Genomic DNA, 20,390 nt, shown 5'->3' with positions numbered 1-20,390 from the left:
ACTGCTGGTTCTTGTCGTACTGAACTGGTATTCAGAAATGATCGCATAAAGACACTACATACTTTGGAACCACCATGGAGAGAAGATAAGTATTTGAATTTGGCATCAAAACCCAAAATATTCTGAAAAATACTCAAGGCCATGGTCAGTTTCTGTATTTTTTATACGAGCAATATCAACAACTCTTTAAAAATTCCCTATATAATCAATTACGATGCTTCAATCAAACATAGCCACCAGATGGCAAGGCTATACCTGAATACATATTTTGCAGTGCCTTCCTGAGAGGTGAATAATTTATTTATCTTCTAATTAATCAATATAACTCATAATACAAATTATGAGCCATAACTAAATATGTATATGTTTTTATTTTTTATAAATTTTGAGACAAGTTTTTCACTGAGCCCCATTTAGATTAGATATTTATTTTATATGGACCCTCTCGAGTCATGATTTCCTTCCAATAACTCAATACATATATATAATTATATCATAAATTAACATAAAATAGAAATAAAACTAGTCCTAATAACTATGTGACCACAGCGATCTCAAATGGTCACCAGAGATATTTATTTCAGATCAATAATGTCCAGGACTACTTTACCAACCAAGGCCTCATTAGGCTGGACATAGAACTTTCCTAGATTAATTTAACAATCAACAGTTTATGAAGACATCCAGAAAATTTTGTTCAGATAAACCTAAAGAGTTCCAAAATGAAAAAAGAACTAGAAAAAAGTTCTTTACAGGAATAAAGAAATGATAATACTTACAAATTTGTATTCTCTATTATATCCAATAATTTTCCTATTACTCCAAAATACAACTCCAGATTCTTTTTACCCCTCAACTCCAACTCCTGCTTTGCTGCCTGAACTATGTCCGTCCCAGGCTTGGCATCTAATGGGAGGGGTGCATACTCCCATAATTTCTTTGCAGCCTCCACACAGCTATCAGGAATCTATCAGATTTTTTAAAAGATTAAATTAAAACGATTTTTTAGAAATTAGACACTACACTTCACAGCATAACTCCAAACTTCACATCTTAACACACAATTAAATATTTCCTACCTCCAATTCTATTGTAATGGTTAGAAAATGCTTATGCATGGTGTCTTCGATGGAATCCACCAATTTAACCACTGAAAGCTTTTCCGAGGGTTGCATTTGAATAATAGTTGGCCACAACTCTATTATCATTTCCCAGTTGTGTTTAGTCAGAAGGGGTTGTAGTTTTGGTCCCAGAAGGACATAAAGTGCACCCTGAATAAAGAAATAAATAATGAACATAAAACATACGAGTCTTTAGCAACAATGCGTCCCAATTTATAACACTAGCAACAATATTTACCTTGAATCTTTCATGGTTGACATTGGAATCTTCCTTCAATATTTTCAGCAGTTCTGGCATGATGATAGTGTAAGAGTAAGAAAAGTACTGCAAAGAAGTAGCCAGCACACTCTGTGCTCGGCATCTTACCTGAAAGCAAATATAAACATTTTAATCATAATGTTCCTTATGCCAGGGTATTCGCCAAAATGTTCTTAAAAATTAAAATTCAAATTAAGACATGTTTTAACTGTAAGTACAAAAATTTCAACGACAGAATGAATTAGAATGCAAAATGTTACCACTATTTTCCTACAGTAGCAAGATGCAGAATTACTTCAAAGAACCTATAAGTGTCAAATTACCAGCAATATAAGAATGGTCTAAAGATATATTCTTCAGATATTGGATCGTGGCAAATAAAATAAAATTAACTTTTCCTGAATTTCCTTTTTTAACTGTAGCACCATATTAAGGAATTAACAATGGTATATAAAAAGTTATAAGCATTCACTATCAGTGCAGCAACTTTGAGGTAGACATCTTCTAATGGAATAGGTATTTCTGAATTTTCATTTTCACTTAATGCAAATGGTCCTAGATACTCAAAAATAATCTGAAGTTCAGAACTGTGTCATGTGTCAAAAATGACTCACTGGGCATGAAGCAACACATGGAATATTACACCCAATCATTTGAGAAAAAAAAGGTAAAAATGATGTTCTTTGCACACAATATAATACAATACATGCTCACAACACAATAGTTGACTTATCAATTTGTGACCGCTAAGAGTAAAATACTAGTAATAAAAACCAATCAATCCAAGGGAAAGCTCTTATAATTCTTTACTATCCACTAAAATTTTAGTAAACAACACAATATGTATTCACACCAAGGATGAACTTTGCCATTAAAAAATCATTTGGCTTAGCCAGGATTCAAACTCAAATCTCCCAATTGCAGGTCAGGTATCCTACCAGTTAGACCACCATGAAATCTTCTTCCAAGACAAATCTCACAGGGGGAGTGTTCAAAAACCAGGTCTCATATCAAACTTAGTAGTGATGTAATCCATCAGGAGCTGTCGTCGAATCACCATGGGGTTCTGTGACCACGTAAATGTGCAATGTACAAATGCTTTGTTTTATGACAGGGAAATAACGTAATTGAAACCAGACTTCCATGAGAAAAAATGGGAAAACAACTGAAGCTGCTGCACTGCAGAAAAAGATTTCCACACAGAAAAAAAATTCTCAATGAAAATCATGGAAATAATGATGATTTTGTAAAATGAAAAGTAAACAAAGAATTAATAAAAAATATCACATGTGAGAATCGAACCTAGAATCTCGGGATAGGAGTCCATCACCATAACCACTAGCCTACCTCTACTACTTGAATATATTTCTAAGGGAATATATTAGACCCGTAAATGTTTAACTGCATTTTTTGTTTAAACTATTGGTTATATAACCCAATATGTAGGGTGATTCGTAGATAGCTAAATCATGGAAATAATGATGATTTTGTAAAATGAAAAGTAAACAAAGTATGAATAAAAAATGTCACATGTGAGAATCGAACCTAGAATCTCGGGATAGGAGTCCATCACCATAACCACTAGCCTACCTCTACTACTTGAATATATTTCTAAGGGAATATATTAGACCCGTAAATGTTTAACTGCATTTTTTGTTTAAACTATTGGTTATATATGGGTCATTCCATTTCAAATCAACCAGGCCATGACACCCACCGACTCGGATTTCCATGAAACTTGCCATGGTCAAACATCATGGTATGATTAGAGATTGTGTGCAATTTTAGCCTCCAATTGTCAATTGTTAATGAAATATGAGTAATTGAAATTCGAGCATGACCCCTAAATTGCCGCAACGTGCAACGCATGGTGATTTTTATTTTCATCCATAACTCCATTCCTGTGAGATGAAAAGACATGATTTTTTTTTCTAAAGCTAAGGAGTCCATAATGATCCCACGATTGTCATTAAAAATTCACTGCATGAAGTAAGTCAGCTGCAAAAAAAATAAAGTTTAAAAAAAAATCTCGCTTGTACCATTTTTGATTGTGAGCATCCACAGGGAAAGGCCATGCGAATACAGACTCATGGTTCAGTTTAAAATAATCATTAATGTATGAGCAAAGATCCTGATGAAAAAAAATCATGAGTCCGGCGTTCCTTTTAGTAAAAAAAAATTCTCATTCATGGTCACGGGAAAAAATGGCATTTTTTTCAAGGCACATAGAAATTACACAATTTAGAGGAGAGATAAGTTTATACTCTTGATTAAAAAATATTGGAGCATGCATTATCTCACTATAGTGTATGCTACTGGCTCTTACAGTAGGAAACACATAAGCAGTCATGTCAATGTACTCCCCCACATACTGCTAATTTCATGCTATCAGGGCTATTTGAGTAGAGGGAGTTGTAATTAAAAAAAAACTGCATGAGCCATGGTAGACACATTCTACATTCCTTTTAATCTTAGTCCAAAGACCAGATACATTTCATATCCAGATGTATTGACATCACAGGAATGTACATTATTGAATGTCAAAGGGAACCGTCATCAAATCATTTGAATTGAGAAATCTTTCAGGTACTTCACACTAATGCTTATTTTCAATGTTTCATTTAGTGATTCTATGCTTATTTTCAATGTTTCATTTAGTGATTCTATATCATTGGAAATTTAGGTAGAAACAGTACAATTAAATAAACAACCTTACCAATTGATTTGAAAGTGAGCCTCCTCTTTTTAACTGACTGATCACATTCTAAGATGTCTTAGTGTTTTTCACAAAGTCTATATATTTTTTTTGAATGTGGTCCACTTCCTCCCTCAAGAAGTAGTATGACCTCCCAGAGCTTGTAGTTGCAGGAGAATTAAGCACACACAATATGTGTCCTAGTGGCACACAGCAAACATCATCTCTCTCAGGCCAAGAGAATGAAGGTGAGGGTCCTTTAGGCGTCATGAATTTAACTGAAATATCACTTTCTTCATGGTTGAGAGCTTCCACTACTCCAATGTACCACTGCATGCTGTAAATACAAGCTGCATATGAACCAACAACCAAATTATCTGGGAAATCCACTGTTACGGAACAAAAATCAAATATAATGCTGTACTCATCATCCAGGCTAGTGAACTTTGCAGCGACTTTTCTATCCGATAAAGGCACAAAATGATGGAAGTTTCTTGTACCTGTAATTGTTTTTGCCTTGGTGGATCTTTCAAGAAGTTTACTACGTGACCAAGCCACATCACTAGACTTAATGTAATGGATGTTGATGTTTTTCACATTATCTCTACAAAATTCATATATCCCGCTGCTGTTTGTTATTTGCTGTGCCATTGGGCATTGCAGGCTGGCTTTCCTCGCCATTCGTTTAATTGTACCACCTATACCATCACAAGAAGACTTCCCATGGCTCGTGGAAAAAAAAGACCAGGTTGCATTAATGCCATAGTCATTATAATGATGGCACAAATATAAAAAAGACTTGCAGTTTTTATATTGCCCAGCACATCCATCTGTGAAGTACTGAACTTCTTGGATCATCGGCGAAGTTCTCTTTAAAAATTCTATCAGGTGGCGTTGCACTTCCATAACAAAGGCCACATCATGGTTAAGGTCATCAGATATGAAACAATGAGATGAGGCAGCGAGAGTATACTTTCGAGTTATACTTTAAGTCTCACTTGTCAGAGTAACTGACGAAGGTAAATCTTCTCCGGATACTTTATTTCTCCCCACTAGTAATCCGAATTCATCAGCTCATCTGGCGCTACCCTACTTAGCAATGAGTGGGTAAGTTCCCTTCTCTGAAGGACAAAAATAATTAATGGCGCAGTCATATGGTCATGCTTCACCCACTGCAGTATGCTCTGCGTACGCCGTACGCGATAGCATCAGTTCCGAACTTCACCTCGTACAAGTAGTTCCGTACTTTCCAGGATGTGTTGACTTCAAGCCAGCGAGTGTTATCCGTGTGGGTTTAATCAAGTCCGGTTTCATTTTTATTAGTTTTATTTTTATTTATCTTCTGATCATGGCCCTTCCGAAGGAACAAGTAGGAACTTTAAAATATGGGCTCAAAATCATTGAAGATGAAGAAAAGAATCCGAGCTAGAAGTGCGTGGATATTGCAGAACGCCTCGGGCTGTCCGCTAGCACATGACGTTCGGGGTAGGGGTGGAGCGAGCTATCATGTAAAAAGAAGTGGGATGAAGCCGAGGATCAGGTGACCGTGCCGCTGACGACATAACATTGTTCACGCTTTACGCATTGCCTCAATTATATTAAAAATATATTTATTAGAAAGGAAATTTTCAAATAATAAACTATTTTTGGCCTTTGTGATCGATCTCACAACCAATCACTTCGCCGGCAAAAGCGGTTGTTTTAGGCACACTATACATATTGCTCTCGTAAATACCTGTATTTAAATGGCGTTTGATGTATAAGAATTTTTATATCAGACAGAAATCCATAATAGCAGTGCAAATGCCGAGTGGAGTACAAACATTTTTTAGCGAGGTGGCGTGTTCCTTTACGACATTTGAAAGAGATATTAGGCGAATCAACAATATGACCAAAGTGTTTCGATGCAGTACTAATATTTCTGTATTCGGCTAAAATCTTGTTTGAATCCTGTAATGAATATCATAATCACTCGCAAAAAAAATTCCTGCGTTTCCTGTAACATAAGCAACCCAGCCAAACATTCCCGCATTCACCGTTTTTCTTTGTCCATCCCCATGAAAAACAATAGATAGAGGTTCCACTGTAACTCCTTCATAAGGTACATCTTGAATGTTACAATGTTTGATATTCAGATAGGTGTACTTACTTGTGATTAACTGCTTACAACATAGATAATGGTGTTCTGAATATTTTCAGAGAGAACTGAGAAGTTCATTTGTTTTGCTATTATGAAATATGTACTTTGAAGACAGACCTCATTGATACGAACAAGAGATATTACAACGTAAGCCTGGCTATCAGACGCACTAACATGAGTTACTTAGTCTGAAATTCAACCAGGATATCACTAAGGCAGCACCATATAAATGAGAAATTAATGAAGAAATTAATTAACTTCACTTGGACTGAAATTGGAGAAAACTTTCTGATGGCTCTCTTCTGCCTTTATATTTTATACCATACTATTCAGTTACCCATTACCCATGGAAGAGATAGTAGGAATAGTCCTGATAACACGAAATTAGCAGTATGTGGGGGAGTACATTGACATGGCTGCTTATGTGTTTCCTACTGTAATAGCCAGTAGCATACACTATAGTGAGATAATGCATGCTCCAATATTTTTTAATCATGAGTATGTATAAGCTTATCTCTCCTCTAAATTGTGTAATTTCCATGTGCCTTGAAAAAAATGCCATTTTTTCCCGTGACCATGAATGAGAATTTTTTTTTACTAAAAGGAACGCCCGACTCATGATTTTTTTTCATCAGGATCTTTGCTCATACATTAATGATTATTTTAAACTGAACCATGAGTCTGTATTCGCATGGCCTTTCCCTGTGGATGCTCACAATCAAAAATGGTACAAGCGAGATTTTTTTTTAAACTTTATTTTTTTTGCAGCTGACTTACTTCATGCAGTGAATTTTTAATGACAATCGTGGGATCATTATGGACTCCTTAGCTTTAGAAAAAAAAATCATGTCTTTTCATCTCACAGGAATGGAGTTATGGATGAAAATAAAAATCACCATGTGTTGCACGTTGCGGCAATTTAGGGGTCATGCTCGAATTTCAATTACTCATATTTCATTAACAATTGACAATTGGAGGCTAAAATTGCACACAATCTCTAATCATACCATGATGTTTGATCATGGCAAGTTTCATGAAAATCCGAGTCGGTGGGTGTCATTTGGTCAAAATATTGGTTGATTTGACATGGAATGACCCATGTAACCCAATATGTGGGGTGATTCATAGATAGCTACCGATGGACTACAACACTACAAAGTTTGATCGTAATCTGAGACCTGGTTTTCGGACACTTCCCTTATCAGCCTGGGATTACCAAAAGAGTAGTAGACATATCAAGCCCACATTGTGGCACAGGCTAGCACTGTGGCTCTTCAACAGTGTCTTAGTAAACACAACCCCCTTTTACTGTGTCACAGCTTGACATGCCAACTCCTTGTTTGGTAAACCCAGTCTGATATTTGCCTTAGGAGGAGATGAATTGGCTAAGTAACGTAACATACATGATCAACAACTGGAAGATGCAGGATCGAATCCCAGCTAAGCCAAATGATTTTTTCATAGCAAATTTCATCATACATATAAATTTACACTTGTGAATGAGACTGCATATGAAGTTATTGTTACCGTATATGTCTGAATATAGCCCCCCATTTTTTTCCAAAAATGCCTGTGGTCAAAGTAAAGGGGGGGACTACAATCAAACGCATTTTTTTAACTTTTCCCGAAACTGAAGCCTCAAAATTGGGGGGGGACTATATTCAGAGGGGGACTATATTTGGAGAAATACGGTATATGCAGTGCTTTGAATACAATACTCAGGTTAAAGGCAAAATACATTGCAAGAAATTACAATAAACCTTCAAATCACATCTCAATATACTACTGCTAAATAGTATAAAGCCAACCTACCTCACTGTAATGGCTTGTGGCGAGATTAAGAAGGTTAAGCATCAGACATTGGTGAGTATACGTGAGAGGGCTTGAAGAACTGCAAGCCGATTGAACTCTCGCCTCATGCTGAAGCAGTGCCCTCTCAACTAACAAGGCTCGAGGGTGACGCTTTCCCCTCACCAGACGTTCTTCCAAAACCTTTTTCTCACTACGAAAACCTTTCCATTCAATATCTATGTCCGACCGTGTCTTAAACCGACCAAGGAGTAGGTTCTCATATATCTACAACAAAAAAAATAATTACAAATCCTTGAATCCATGTAATAAAAATAAAACTAACATAAGCACAAAAACAAAATTTAATATACCACCTAAACTAAACACAAATTCATGGACTGGGTTGCCAGTTGTCTTGACGATGATGAAGATCCCCAGAGGAGTATCATGGGTACTAAACTTAACAATATGGCAAAATTGTAACTCATTCTTGTTATAAATAGAGTATCTCATAAAACAAAATGGGATAGGTTTACTAGGTAATTGATGAAGTACACAATGATGGTCAACCAATTATCAACAAAGCTATATAAAAACCTTTACCAGTTGGATTAGGATAAATGCTTTCACATCAAAAAAATATCTTTTATCAACTACTTACAAATCTAGAACAGAAACATGATTCTAAGCCAAAGAGAAAGTTTCTCTTCCACATGGAATACACCATCACTTACAGTAATTAGATTAAAGAGCGATTTGGTGTCGTCCTCTGCTGACCTCAACAGCTTCTCTTGTAACATCACCACTGTTTCTGCAATGGACTTACGGACATTACTTCCATCCGGCATAGTAACTTCTCTAGGTTTAATTTCAGTGACTGTTTTGGTATGTACAAACCCAGTAGGAACACAGCTTTTCACACTGTAAAACATAGGTTTACAACATCAATTGAGGTAAAAAGGACAAACAAAGAAGTAGCAGTCACTCAGAAATCAGTAGCATAGAAGTTTGTTTTAATTTTATCCTATTTCCGATACCCTTTCCTTGATATGTACTTATTCTTCCGAAAAGGCCTTGGGGAATGATCAATATCTACAAGTTATATATCTGAAAGTGCATTCATTCTTTCAATAAAATAATTATGACAGTTAATTAATAAAAACTTTACCAGTTTAAGAATTTTTTATATAGGTACTTTAGTTAAGCTAAGTCAAGTCTCTATTTTTGACCCTCCTTGACATCGTATGTTTTGGAATATGTAACAATAATTATTAATTAATTACTTTCTGCAGCACCATGGAAGACTGCAATATCTTCAGTGATATTGCGTCCGAGGTCTGATATGAGTAGATACTCTGCTATAATAATTATTTTTTTAAACATAGTTTGCTACACTGGAGAAAAAAAACCTTTCATTAGAGTGCCACCTTAAAGATTGTCTTTTTTCCTATTTTTCCAGAAATTGAGTACTGGCAGGGTGGAGGAAGGGGAGGCAGCCAAGCCCCCCTTAATCTAACTAAATAACATTTAAATTCTAAGTTATTCATAGAAGAAATAGTGGGGAAAAACCACCATGTTTCATCAAAACATGAGAGGCCAAGTTTTGACTTTAGCCCAAAATGGCATGGAATGGCCCATATATGTAATTCATTTACCAGACCAGCTACCTCAATGTCTTTCAGGCAGTAATATTCAATACCAACAATTGCCTAGGATCATAAAATATACATAACAACACCACAAATGTACTACACATACCATCTCTACAGAACACACGGTTATCAGACCATTAAGGAAGGAAAATTAAAACTCACAGGTCAACTGGAGGTTCATTCCAACAGGGTAAAAATGGACCACAACCCAATAGATTCAATATTGTATTGGTCGAGCATTGCAATTCTTCCCTGGAAAATATGCATTAGAGAAAAAATAACAAATGGACAAACTTCTACATCATTAATGACATATATACATCATTTCTTTCATGCTACCTCACCTTGTCAGTACCACCTCATCCTTGCTGTATTTTTTTAGTTTTTCTAGTTCCGGAGGTAAATAATGACAAACTAATTTCTGAGCATACTCAAATTCTTCATCTGTTGGTACATGCCAACTAATATTCAACCGATGAATATTTCCAGGTTTTCCCCAGTCCTTAGAAATAAAAAAACCCAAATCATAACACAATATTTATCAAATGAAACAAACAAGTAGCATAATGCCATAATAAACAGAATAGTATGTATAACAGTGTAATAATTGATAGATGCTATTATCTTTAATTAGTACCATTTAATATCTCAGTATATTTTTCCCATTTAACCCTTTCGCTGCTACAAGCGGGAATACCCGCAAAAAACATTATGGTTATTGCCTGCGACATGCGGGGATATTCCACGACTTTCAAAAAACTTTTCCTTTCAACACGACATGCGGGTAAATATCTACGTTTTCGAAAAACCCTCCCTTCGGTCGTAGGTGCTGTCATCTGCTCGAAATTCTAGCGGAACTACGTCCATTCGTGCGGCGACATTCAGCGACGTCAAATGAACGATTCAATTCATTTTTTTTCTGGATAATAGGCAAAATAATGGAACCGATGAAAAATCTATTGAAGCAGCAAAAGGGTTAAAACATTCATTACAGAATTGATTTCCTTAATTTGAGTACCAGCAGAGAACAATCTTTCACCGAATAAAAAAGGAGTAAGTAACCATGCACATAGGGGTTGTTTGTTTTGGTGGAGTGAGACAATTTATGGAGATTTTTGACATAGGCAAATGCTAATTAAAAAGTCAAATACCCCTTTTCAAAAGTGCAATTATACTGGAGTATATTGACCCCCAAGTTTGGGTCTTTACAGGTACAATATTAACACTAGAAGGACCAGACACGTCATTTTGATGGGTATCATAATCATAATCATAATTTATTCAACATTAAACATAATACAATGTAATAGTCTTCGTCAAAGAAAAACTAAATCTAGAATATACAATTTAGAGTATTGCTCTCCAGAAATTCATTGAGTGAATAAAAAGCTTGAGTCACTATCCACGAGTGAAGAACACCTTTAAACTTTCTTAAAGTACAATTTCTTGCCTCTTAAGGTAAGTGGTTGAACATGCAAAGTTTAACATGGTCAAAAGAATTTTTTGTAGTTGACAGCCTACAGTGGGGCTGTAACAGATTATGTTTGAGCCTTGTGTTGTAATGGTGGACATCAGCACCAGTTTTATGGCTGTCAATATTCACTTTCACATTTATTAATTTTTCCAAACTCACTCAAAGTGTCTAAGATTGTGCCCTCTTATAAGAATAAAGGTAATACTGATGATTTGAATAACTATAGGCCAATTGCACTGCAAAATGCATTTTCCAAAATTTTTGAAAAAATAGTCTACTCAAGATTTGTATCATTTTTAGACAAACATAACCTACTTTCTAGTAATCAACATGGGTTTACAAAAGGAAAATCCACAGTTACTGCTATTACTCATGCAATTGATAAAATACTGGTATCCATTGATAATAGAAATGAAACTATGGCTTTATTCTATGATTTTACGAAAGCATTTGATCTTGTAAATCATGACCAGCTATTGATTAAACTTTATAGATTGGGCATTAGGGGTACTCCGCATCAATGGATAAAATCATATCTACACAATAGATCTCAGGTGGTGACCATAAAATTTGATGGAGTCAAATATACTTCAACTGCTCGTCATTCAACAGTGGGTGTTCCACAAGGATCAACTCTTGGTCCACTATTATTTTTATTATATGTAAATGACCTTTCATCATCCTTATCTTGCAATCAAAATAACACACCAGTTTTATATGCTGATGACACGACAGTGATAGTGTCATCCAATTCTGAACAATCATTGATTGATCAAGCTCAGTTAATTTCAAATGAGATCAGTAAATGGTCAAAGGATAACTTTTTAATTATTAACCCTAACAAAAGCAATTTAATGCACTTTAAGACCAGTGGCCCACGATCAGAAAACATCAGTGTAAGTCTGAACAGTAAACCTATTGATCAAGTGGATAACTGTAAATTCTTAGGAATACATCTGGATTACAAAATGTCCTGGGCAGACCACATTGTATATATCAGCGGCAAACTTAGTTCTACTTGCTACTTGTTAAGACAGCTCAGTTCCACAGTGGAAAGGAAAACTTTATTAAACCTATATTACAGTGACTTTTATTCACATGTTACTTACAGTGTAATTTTCTGGGGATCAACTTATAAATCCATTAAAATATTCTGTCTACAAAAACGGGCCATGAGAATAATTGCTCATAAAGGCTATAGGTCTCACAGTAGACCAATATTTAAAGAATTGCTTGTACTACCCATTCCGTGTGTATATATATTGTCAACTATTATGTATATAAAGAATAACCTGAAAAATTTCACTTTCAATAACAGTGTACATAGCCATAACACTAGATCGCAAAGTGATATTCATCACAATTTTGTACGCACCAGAGTTACTAAAATGGGGCCCACAGAAATGGGCATCAAACTTTTTAACAAATTACCGAAGGAGATTAAAAATGTAAATAATTCTAATTTGTTTAAAGCCAAGTTAAAAAAACTACTTCTGGCTAAAATGTATTATTCAGTTGATGAATACTTAGGTGATGAATTTTAACTCTTTATGTTAACAGGTAATTATTCCTGATTAATTATGTATATCTGTATTTTTCTGTATTTACATGTATTATTGACGTGCCTTATATCTTGACCATTGCAAATGTACTAGATCGTTGGGCAAATAAAGATATTATTATTATTATTATTATTATTAAACATTTAAATATATATAGACCGTACAATGTCATAATCCCCTGCTGCCTGAATAGTGGTTTGCAGTGTTCCCTTACGTTAGAATTGGTAATAATCCTAATGGCTCTTTTCTGTAGAATGAATAACTCTTTAGATGAGGAAGAATGGCCCCAAACCTCAATGCCATAGGAGAGGTGGCAGTGAAAAATGGCAAAGTAAACTGCTCGAAGATGTTCGGCAGGAATGAGTGTTTTCAGTTTTCTAAGGAGGAATATGGCTTTTGATAACTTAGCAGTTGTAGAGGATGTATGACAATCCCATGTTAGTCTGCAATCAAGGTCAAAGCCCAGTAGCTTTAAATTTCTAGTGTGGTACAGAGTAGGGCTTAAGGAGAACACCATTTGTTGGGTTTTATTTGTGTTAAGGGCAAGCCTGTTTGCTGAGAACCATTCTTTGGCCACTGAAAGGATAACATCCGAAGGATAGGTGGGGTCATTTAGATCATGTATGAGAGTAGTGTCGTCAGCATATAAGACTGACGTGCAAGGAAGATGGTGTGGGAGATCATTAATCAAAATTAAAAATAAAAGAGGACCGAGGACTGATCCTTGTGGTACACCATGTGTTACGTTAATAGGGGCAGACAGTGAATTATTCACTTGAACACATTGCGAGCGGTTTGTTAAGTAGGACTCCATGAGTTTTAATTCAGAATTATTGATACCGTAATATTGTAATTTTCTCAGGAGTAGTGGATGGGAAACACAATCGAAAGCTTTAGAAAGGTCACAAGCTGTTAAAACAAGAGAGGATCTATTTTCAAAAGCCTCCAGTAAGTTATCGACCACATATTTGATGGCAGAAGATGTAGAACGACCTTGACGAAAGCCATATTGAGAGGGTGTAAATAGATTATTATCGTGAAAATGATTGTAGAGCTGAATTTTAATGATATAATTAATAATATCCTCTACTTACTTCACATGTATCATATTGCCTAGAATTTTTTTCTGTCACAGGTATTTTTTTTACTTACATTTATTTTTAATGTAACTTATTCTGTTAAAACATGATTTGATTTTTCATATAGAAACGGAGTTACACCACCTGTCTCCCTTAAAATACCAACACCAGTCAAAATGATGGGTTAAGCATTTCAATGTATTTGTAACGATTACAGGTGCTATATTCAGGAAATCACTACACTATTTTACACTGGCAATTTTGATGTTTTATTAGGTGCGCAACTAAGTTCCCGCTGTTTATTAAAAGATGGCTGTAGCAGTGATTACTGGTCGATTATGACATATCGGAAACGTCACGAATCAAGCTTAGACAATAGGTAAACAACCCGCTCGACAACAATGGCGAGTTTTTTTTAGTGCCATATCCTTATTGTTGCGTGAAAATGTCTGTGTTTGCACCAGGTAACCGTCATTTGCAGGGAGTGTTTATTTTCTTCTTTCATTCAAAGAAAACAGAGGCTGAAGTGCATCGAGAGCTCCAAAAAGTTAACAGAGATGCTGCTCTAAGTGAAACAACACGCCGTGATTGCTTCCGTCGCTTCAAAGCTTCATTCCAATGCTGATGTGAAGGAAGACCAAAAACGTTCGAAGACGCTGAATTGGAGGCATTGCTCGATGAAGATCAGTACCAAACTCAAGAAGAGCTTGCTTATGCATTAGGAGTTATCCATCAATCCATTTCCAAGTAATTGGATGCGTTGGGATTTATGCAAAAGCAAGGAACTTGGATTCCTTACGACTCTAAGTGAGTCTACAGCATGACAACGCTACACCCCGCGTCACAAAACCTGTTAAAATCTACCGGTAAACGCTCAAACGGGAAGTCCTGATCCCCCAACTGTATTCCCCAGATATTATGCCGTCCGATTATTACTTGTTCTATTATATAGCACATGGTCTGGCTAATCTCCAGTTGCGCTCATACGAAGACAACAAAAAATGGCATGATTCGTGGGTAGCCTCAAAAAATGAACACTTTTACCGTTACGGTAATGGCCTTTGCCACATCGATCGGGAAAAGTTGTAGCTAGCGATGGACAATACTTTGAATGATTCATTTATAACCATTTTTTCATGATAAAGTTGTATTTTCATTAAAAAAAAAACAGCGGGAACTTAGTTGACCACCTAATAGTTATCACACTTACGCATTGGATATAGCTGCTGTTCATTTTAAATTTTTAATTGCTCAATTATTAGTATAAAAATACTCAGTTATATTGATAAATAAAGAAAATGGAATTATGTTATGAAGTTATCAATTAATTTTAACATTAATGAAATATTTTAAATAATTTTTACCCATCAGAAAATTATGGGTAATTGTCCATCTAGGTAGCCTATCAACCAGTGGAGGATCTATGAGAGGGTGGAGAGGGAGGCGCTATAAAAGGGGCTATACCCCCTGCTTCCTTGGATATCCAATTTACACTAGATAAAATGGGAATTTTGTTCGGACCCCCACTACTGCTGGGAGGTTATCCCCTTGTCCCTATCCTCGATCCGCTACTGCAAACAACCCTGGTCCTTCTTATGTTAAAATTTTAAGTATCCTTAGACAATGCAGAAGGTTGTTTTTTGACAAATAATATTTAAATGCGCAAAGATAAGCAATCATTAAAAGATTTTTAAAATGAAAAATCATTTTTTTCTGTAGAAACAAATAGCGAAACATTAAATATAACCAGTGCATATTATTTTCCTACATGGAAAAATCCTTTACTTCATGGATATGCAAGCAATTCTTAATACATATTTATTAATTTCATCGTATCGGGATATTATTTCTTCAATTAAATCGATTACCAACACAATTTTACAAAAAAGTGAGACTGTTACCCGAATAGGAAGCCTTTTGCTGATCGGCTCTTCATATGAGTAAGGAACACTCCTGAGATCATCTGGCAGAATGTGCGAAAGAGCTGAAAGGATATGCCTTAGAGTTAAACCAGCCATTTGGTATGCTTCCTTGCAGTTTTTTAACTTCAGTGTACGATCCAGAACTTCCATTAGTTGAGGAATATATGGCACCAAAGCATTTCCATGGCAATTTACCACCTTAAATGGAAGTTTAGATTAGTTCAAAATATGTACTATGCAATATGCTAATTCTGAACATTGAATAAATTTTAATATCACTAGCAAATGCAGATTATGATATGGTGTAACTCAACAAATTCACTGAAGCAAATCTGCTAAAGCACACTGGTGAGATGAACACCTCAAAATACAAATGACTTTAATTAGGATTTGACAAACTGGACATTAAAAATAAACCTATTAATGAGCAAATCACAAAAACCTTTATGCTAGGATTTAAAGGAGCATCATTCAACAGTTCTGTTTCCATTGTAAACCAACAACATGCCATTAGGGTAATGGGCATATTTGTTCAGTAGGTTATAAAATTCTATTTGTAAAAAGGCCATTTTTTCAGAAATAAAGAAAAGCACTACATACATGCTACTTAAAAAATAGAGAAAACCAGAAAATATTAATGTTGATTTTAATAATTAGAAACATTTCACCTTCCTTACCTCAGTAAGAAGCAGCATGTTGAACAGCAACTCATTATCTAAAATTTCCTCTCTATAAACGTCATCAGATTCTGTTAAAGACATAATTGTCCTGCACAGGTAAGGAAGCAGAACCTTCAATGTTTCCTTTGCATTGACCTAAATAAACAATGTCTCATTAGTTCTAAAAAAATGAAATCCATCACAACTGATCAATGCCAACTATACCTTTGCAAATGCTAGACATAAAGTTGCAGCAAAGCGCCCAGCAACTTTGGTCTCCAAAATTCTTCCAGTTAAAAATGAGTGAAGCTTGCTCAATGCAGCCTACAGTTTTGAAGAAAAGAGAAATAATTATTAATTTAATGATAATATTAAAAAATTGGATAATGCATGTAATGTGTGGCATTCAATTCAAATTCGACCAATATAAGTCTTAAGTGAGGGAATTATTTCTTACCCTCATATATATTATAAATATTAGAGAAGATATTTTTTTCAATCCTAAAATTCAAGATTATTGGGTTCCAAATAAATATTACTAACATGGAAAATAAACATAATAAGTAAATTGGGAAGCCCATTCATTGCCTATAGCAGTGCTCTAACGGGACTGTACAGCAATGCCTTCAAATAAAGTATGTATGTATTTGCATGTGGTAGCTCAGTTTAACTAGTGATCATAATCCCTGATGAATAGCTTGCTATATTGAGCACTTGCTACATACGAAAGTGAAGGGTTAGGTCCCTGAATTCCCATTTTCACCTTTCATTACCACTTGTATTTCGTATCAATGCCATTTGAAAGAAGAATAAGACCAGCATTAGAGTTAAATTATACATTTGGATAAAATTTTGAAAAAGATTTATTGCTAAACAATTATAGGCACTCGTATACAAAAACCATGCATCTGTAGCTGCATATTGCATGCTTAATCATGGATATGGGATCATCCAGGATTGGTAAGATGCATCAAATCACAGAGTAATGGCAGAAACCTCCAGATATCGTGTCAAACAGTCGCATTGCACAAGTTGTGTAACAGACGGTCAAAGTGGGATGCAGTTCCATGAACATGTAACAATAAACATACCGCTCTCGTGAAGGGAAGTCCTAAGACGCCATCATGCATCACATACTCACTGATATGCTGTTCTTGGATAAAAGCATTGAATATTTTCATATGCAAGGCAAACCCCACCTTTGAAATATTTTCATAGGTGGGGTTTGCCTTGCTCATTATTACTTTTCACTTTTGCACAACTTTTCTTTCCACTCTTCAAGATTGAGAATGACCACGACAATCATGCAAGGAAACACCATTTGAAATCTTTATATTACGAAGTCACTTCTGCTTCTGTTTTATTCCAATTTTGGTAAATAAATCTGAAGACTTCATTTCCCAGATACAATTCTACTACTGTTTCAATTACTTTCATTAATGACATAAGCTAAATTCACTTGGGAGAAGAACAGACAGCAGACAGAAAAAAGTCAATCGACATTGGTGCAGGAAAGGTGTAGACTGATGTTGACACTTTTCTTTTCTGATCATTCATTTTCAGACTGGCTGACTAACCCCGGCAAAGATCGGTGATGTGGGAAGGTGTAGACTGATGTCAACTAGATTCTTTTCCGATCATTCATATTTTGACTGGTCTACCCCATGTAAACCTGCCCCAACTCCACCATTTACTTACACTGTCCCTTGTCAAAATACCACCACACAGTTTGATTAAGAGCCAAAAAGATTTCGTACCCTGCCCTGGACACTAGGAAAAGTAGAACCTCTACTTGACTGAAGTTACCTCTAGGACAGGGAATAAAACAGCTATCATTCACAGTAAACTTAAGTGAGTCACCAAAAAGATGGGCTCAGACAAAAATATATATCACACATTGAGTGCTCAAGGACTGAGAGCAGGTAATAATTCAATAAGGACACCAAGCAAAAGAGAGTTAATATGAAAGCCATTTTAATGCATGTACTTAACAGATACCCAGATTACTCAGCTCTAATTTAACTGTTCAAGAGTCAGATAATGACAATAACAGAACATAGGAGCATTTAGTGATAAGAGCAAGTACACAGAAAAATTATCAAAAGCATAGCCTCAAGTACAAACTATACTTACTTTAAAGATAGCAGGTGATGTCTGTACAAGAACAATGGAGCATATTGATTCTAAGGCTCCCTCAGCCATATTTTCTTGTTTGCTGCGTTTATCTGATTCACGTTCAAGCCTTGTTGTCTCCATTGCACTGCTATCAATCAGAGCAAAGCATCTGTCCATGAATTGCAAAATGAAGTCTTCAAATTCTGCAGTAGCCAAACAGAGAGTTTCTTCATCCTGTGACCAAAGTTGTTATGTAAATCAGTTCATGATGGCTTTTCCATGACTAAAATGCATAGTCCCAGACAGAAAAATCTTACCAACAGGGAGCTGAAAAAGTTTTGACTCAACAACAAATTGGCAATGCTGCTGAACTATACCTCCACTGCCGAGAACAAAACAACACCCCAAGTGTAGAGCATGGGCCTTCTATCCACCCCTCAGAAATTAATGCACTAGCATGCCACTTCCTTAGTTTCCCTTCAAAATATCTTTCATTTGTCTGGTCGTTGTTTGATTGCTGGGCAGGGAGAGGAGGGAGGCAGGCACCGCCTTGGCCTGAAGAATCTCATCATAAAAATTGCAAGTCAATTAGTCTTCATCAATGGGCTTCAAAAGCTTTTTTGCACTGAATATTAGTTGTCCTCAGCAGCAGGGACATGGTTCAGCAACACTGCTACTTCATCGTTCACCTCTACCAAAACTTTTGGCTTCCGGATGGTAAGATTTTTTCTATCCAAGACTGTACCATCAGAAATACAACAGCATAAAGCTGGGAAGACTTTTCTCATTAAGAAAGACATCAATGACAACAGGGAACAAATAGAGAGAAAATAACAGCCGAAACATAAAAGATAGAAATTTTCACTAAATGAATTACTTATTTATCGAGCGACAATTTACCACATGAATTTGAGCACTCCATGATAACTTCATTTCTAACAGATTGACAGCAATTACACAGCTTAGGTACTCTTAGTGAAGGTTTTCCAGCGATAGAAACTCTTGCTATGGCGAATGCCAATGCCAAGAGGGCCTCATAAAAACAAATTTTTATACACGCAAATCATAGGGACAATTGACGGTGCTTAGGCTATCTCTCGTAATGGTGGGGGTCTCGCAATAGCCAGAGCTCGCTTCCCCTGTACTTGCGGTTCTACTGCACCAAGCTACATCATAAGGACTACCTCTAAAATGTGAGTACAGAGATTCTGCGTCAAATGCACCAAACCCCATCCCTGTAGCACTTGGTTCGACTGAGATAGAATCTTAAGAGTGACTGAGCAAAATGCAGTCAGACTAACAAGCTACAAACTTATTATATATGTATAGATTAAAATCTTACCGGTGTGAGATCTTTCCAATACTCTCCTGCAGTGGAACAATCAACAAAGGGAACCATTGTTGCAAACACAGAGATGAACTCCATGGTAACAAAGCATTTACGGATGTCATTTGGGTCAATACCAGGAAGCACAGAGTTTAACAAGGGAACAATGTGCGTCGGGCCCTCAGGGAAAGACCACCTCTCCACTTCTCCCGGAGCTTCACCTCGCCCTCTAACTCTCTGACCTCCAGTAACCAATGGTCTCACCACTGATACAAGACAATGTATAGCAGCCGTCAGCCTATGAGGCTCAGTGGGTCGATCCAAAGTTGAATATAGCCTGTAAAATAAAAAATGTCCAATTAGCACAAAACATGCAGGAAAACCTTCACATAACGAATTCTACGGGACCAGGACATTGGTGACTTCATTGTAAGGAGATTTGGTACAAGGATAGTATCTGCAAGTTGCGATGTCACAGGTTGTGCAAAGAGTTCAGGTAGATTGAAGAGGTGAGTCACAAATATTGAAGCTGCAGCGAACTCCTGTTCGGACGTTCCATGACAGATTACATTAATAACAATGGGGTCCTTCACT

The 20,390-nt window shown here is 36.1% G+C and overlaps 1 protein-coding gene across 2 annotated transcripts in view; it reads right to left on the bottom strand.

Annotated features, from left to right (window-relative positions):
• The window catches only part of LOC124168479 (proteasome activator complex subunit 4A-like), a 61,570-nt gene that overhangs the window by 24,530 nt on the left and 16,650 nt on the right, over positions 1-20,390 (bottom strand). For both annotated transcript variants that reach the window (XM_046546759.1, XM_046546760.1), the window contains exons 9-20: positions 19,812-20,133; positions 18,488-18,703; positions 16,580-16,678; positions 16,373-16,510; positions 15,675-15,893; positions 10,003-10,160; positions 9,821-9,910; positions 8,741-8,927; positions 8,028-8,291; positions 1,360-1,488; positions 1,080-1,271; positions 780-967 (exon numbers count right to left, since the gene is read on the bottom strand). In XM_046546759.1, the coding sequence (XP_046402715.1) occupies positions 780-967; positions 1,080-1,271; positions 1,360-1,488; positions 8,028-8,291; positions 8,741-8,927; positions 9,821-9,910; positions 10,003-10,160; positions 15,675-15,893; positions 16,373-16,510; positions 16,580-16,678; positions 18,488-18,703; positions 19,812-20,133 (2,202 nt within the window). The remainder of the gene's footprint in view (positions 1-779; positions 968-1,079; positions 1,272-1,359; positions 1,489-8,027; positions 8,292-8,740; positions 8,928-9,820; positions 9,911-10,002; positions 10,161-15,674; positions 15,894-16,372; positions 16,511-16,579; positions 16,679-18,487; positions 18,704-19,811; positions 20,134-20,390) is intronic.

Source organism: Ischnura elegans, chromosome 11 (assembly GCF_921293095.1).
Source record: "Ischnura elegans chromosome 11, ioIscEleg1.1, whole genome shotgun sequence".
Taxonomy (NCBI): domain Eukaryota; kingdom Metazoa; phylum Arthropoda; class Insecta; order Odonata; family Coenagrionidae; genus Ischnura; species Ischnura elegans.
This window is presented reverse-complemented; position numbering and strand designations above follow the sequence as displayed.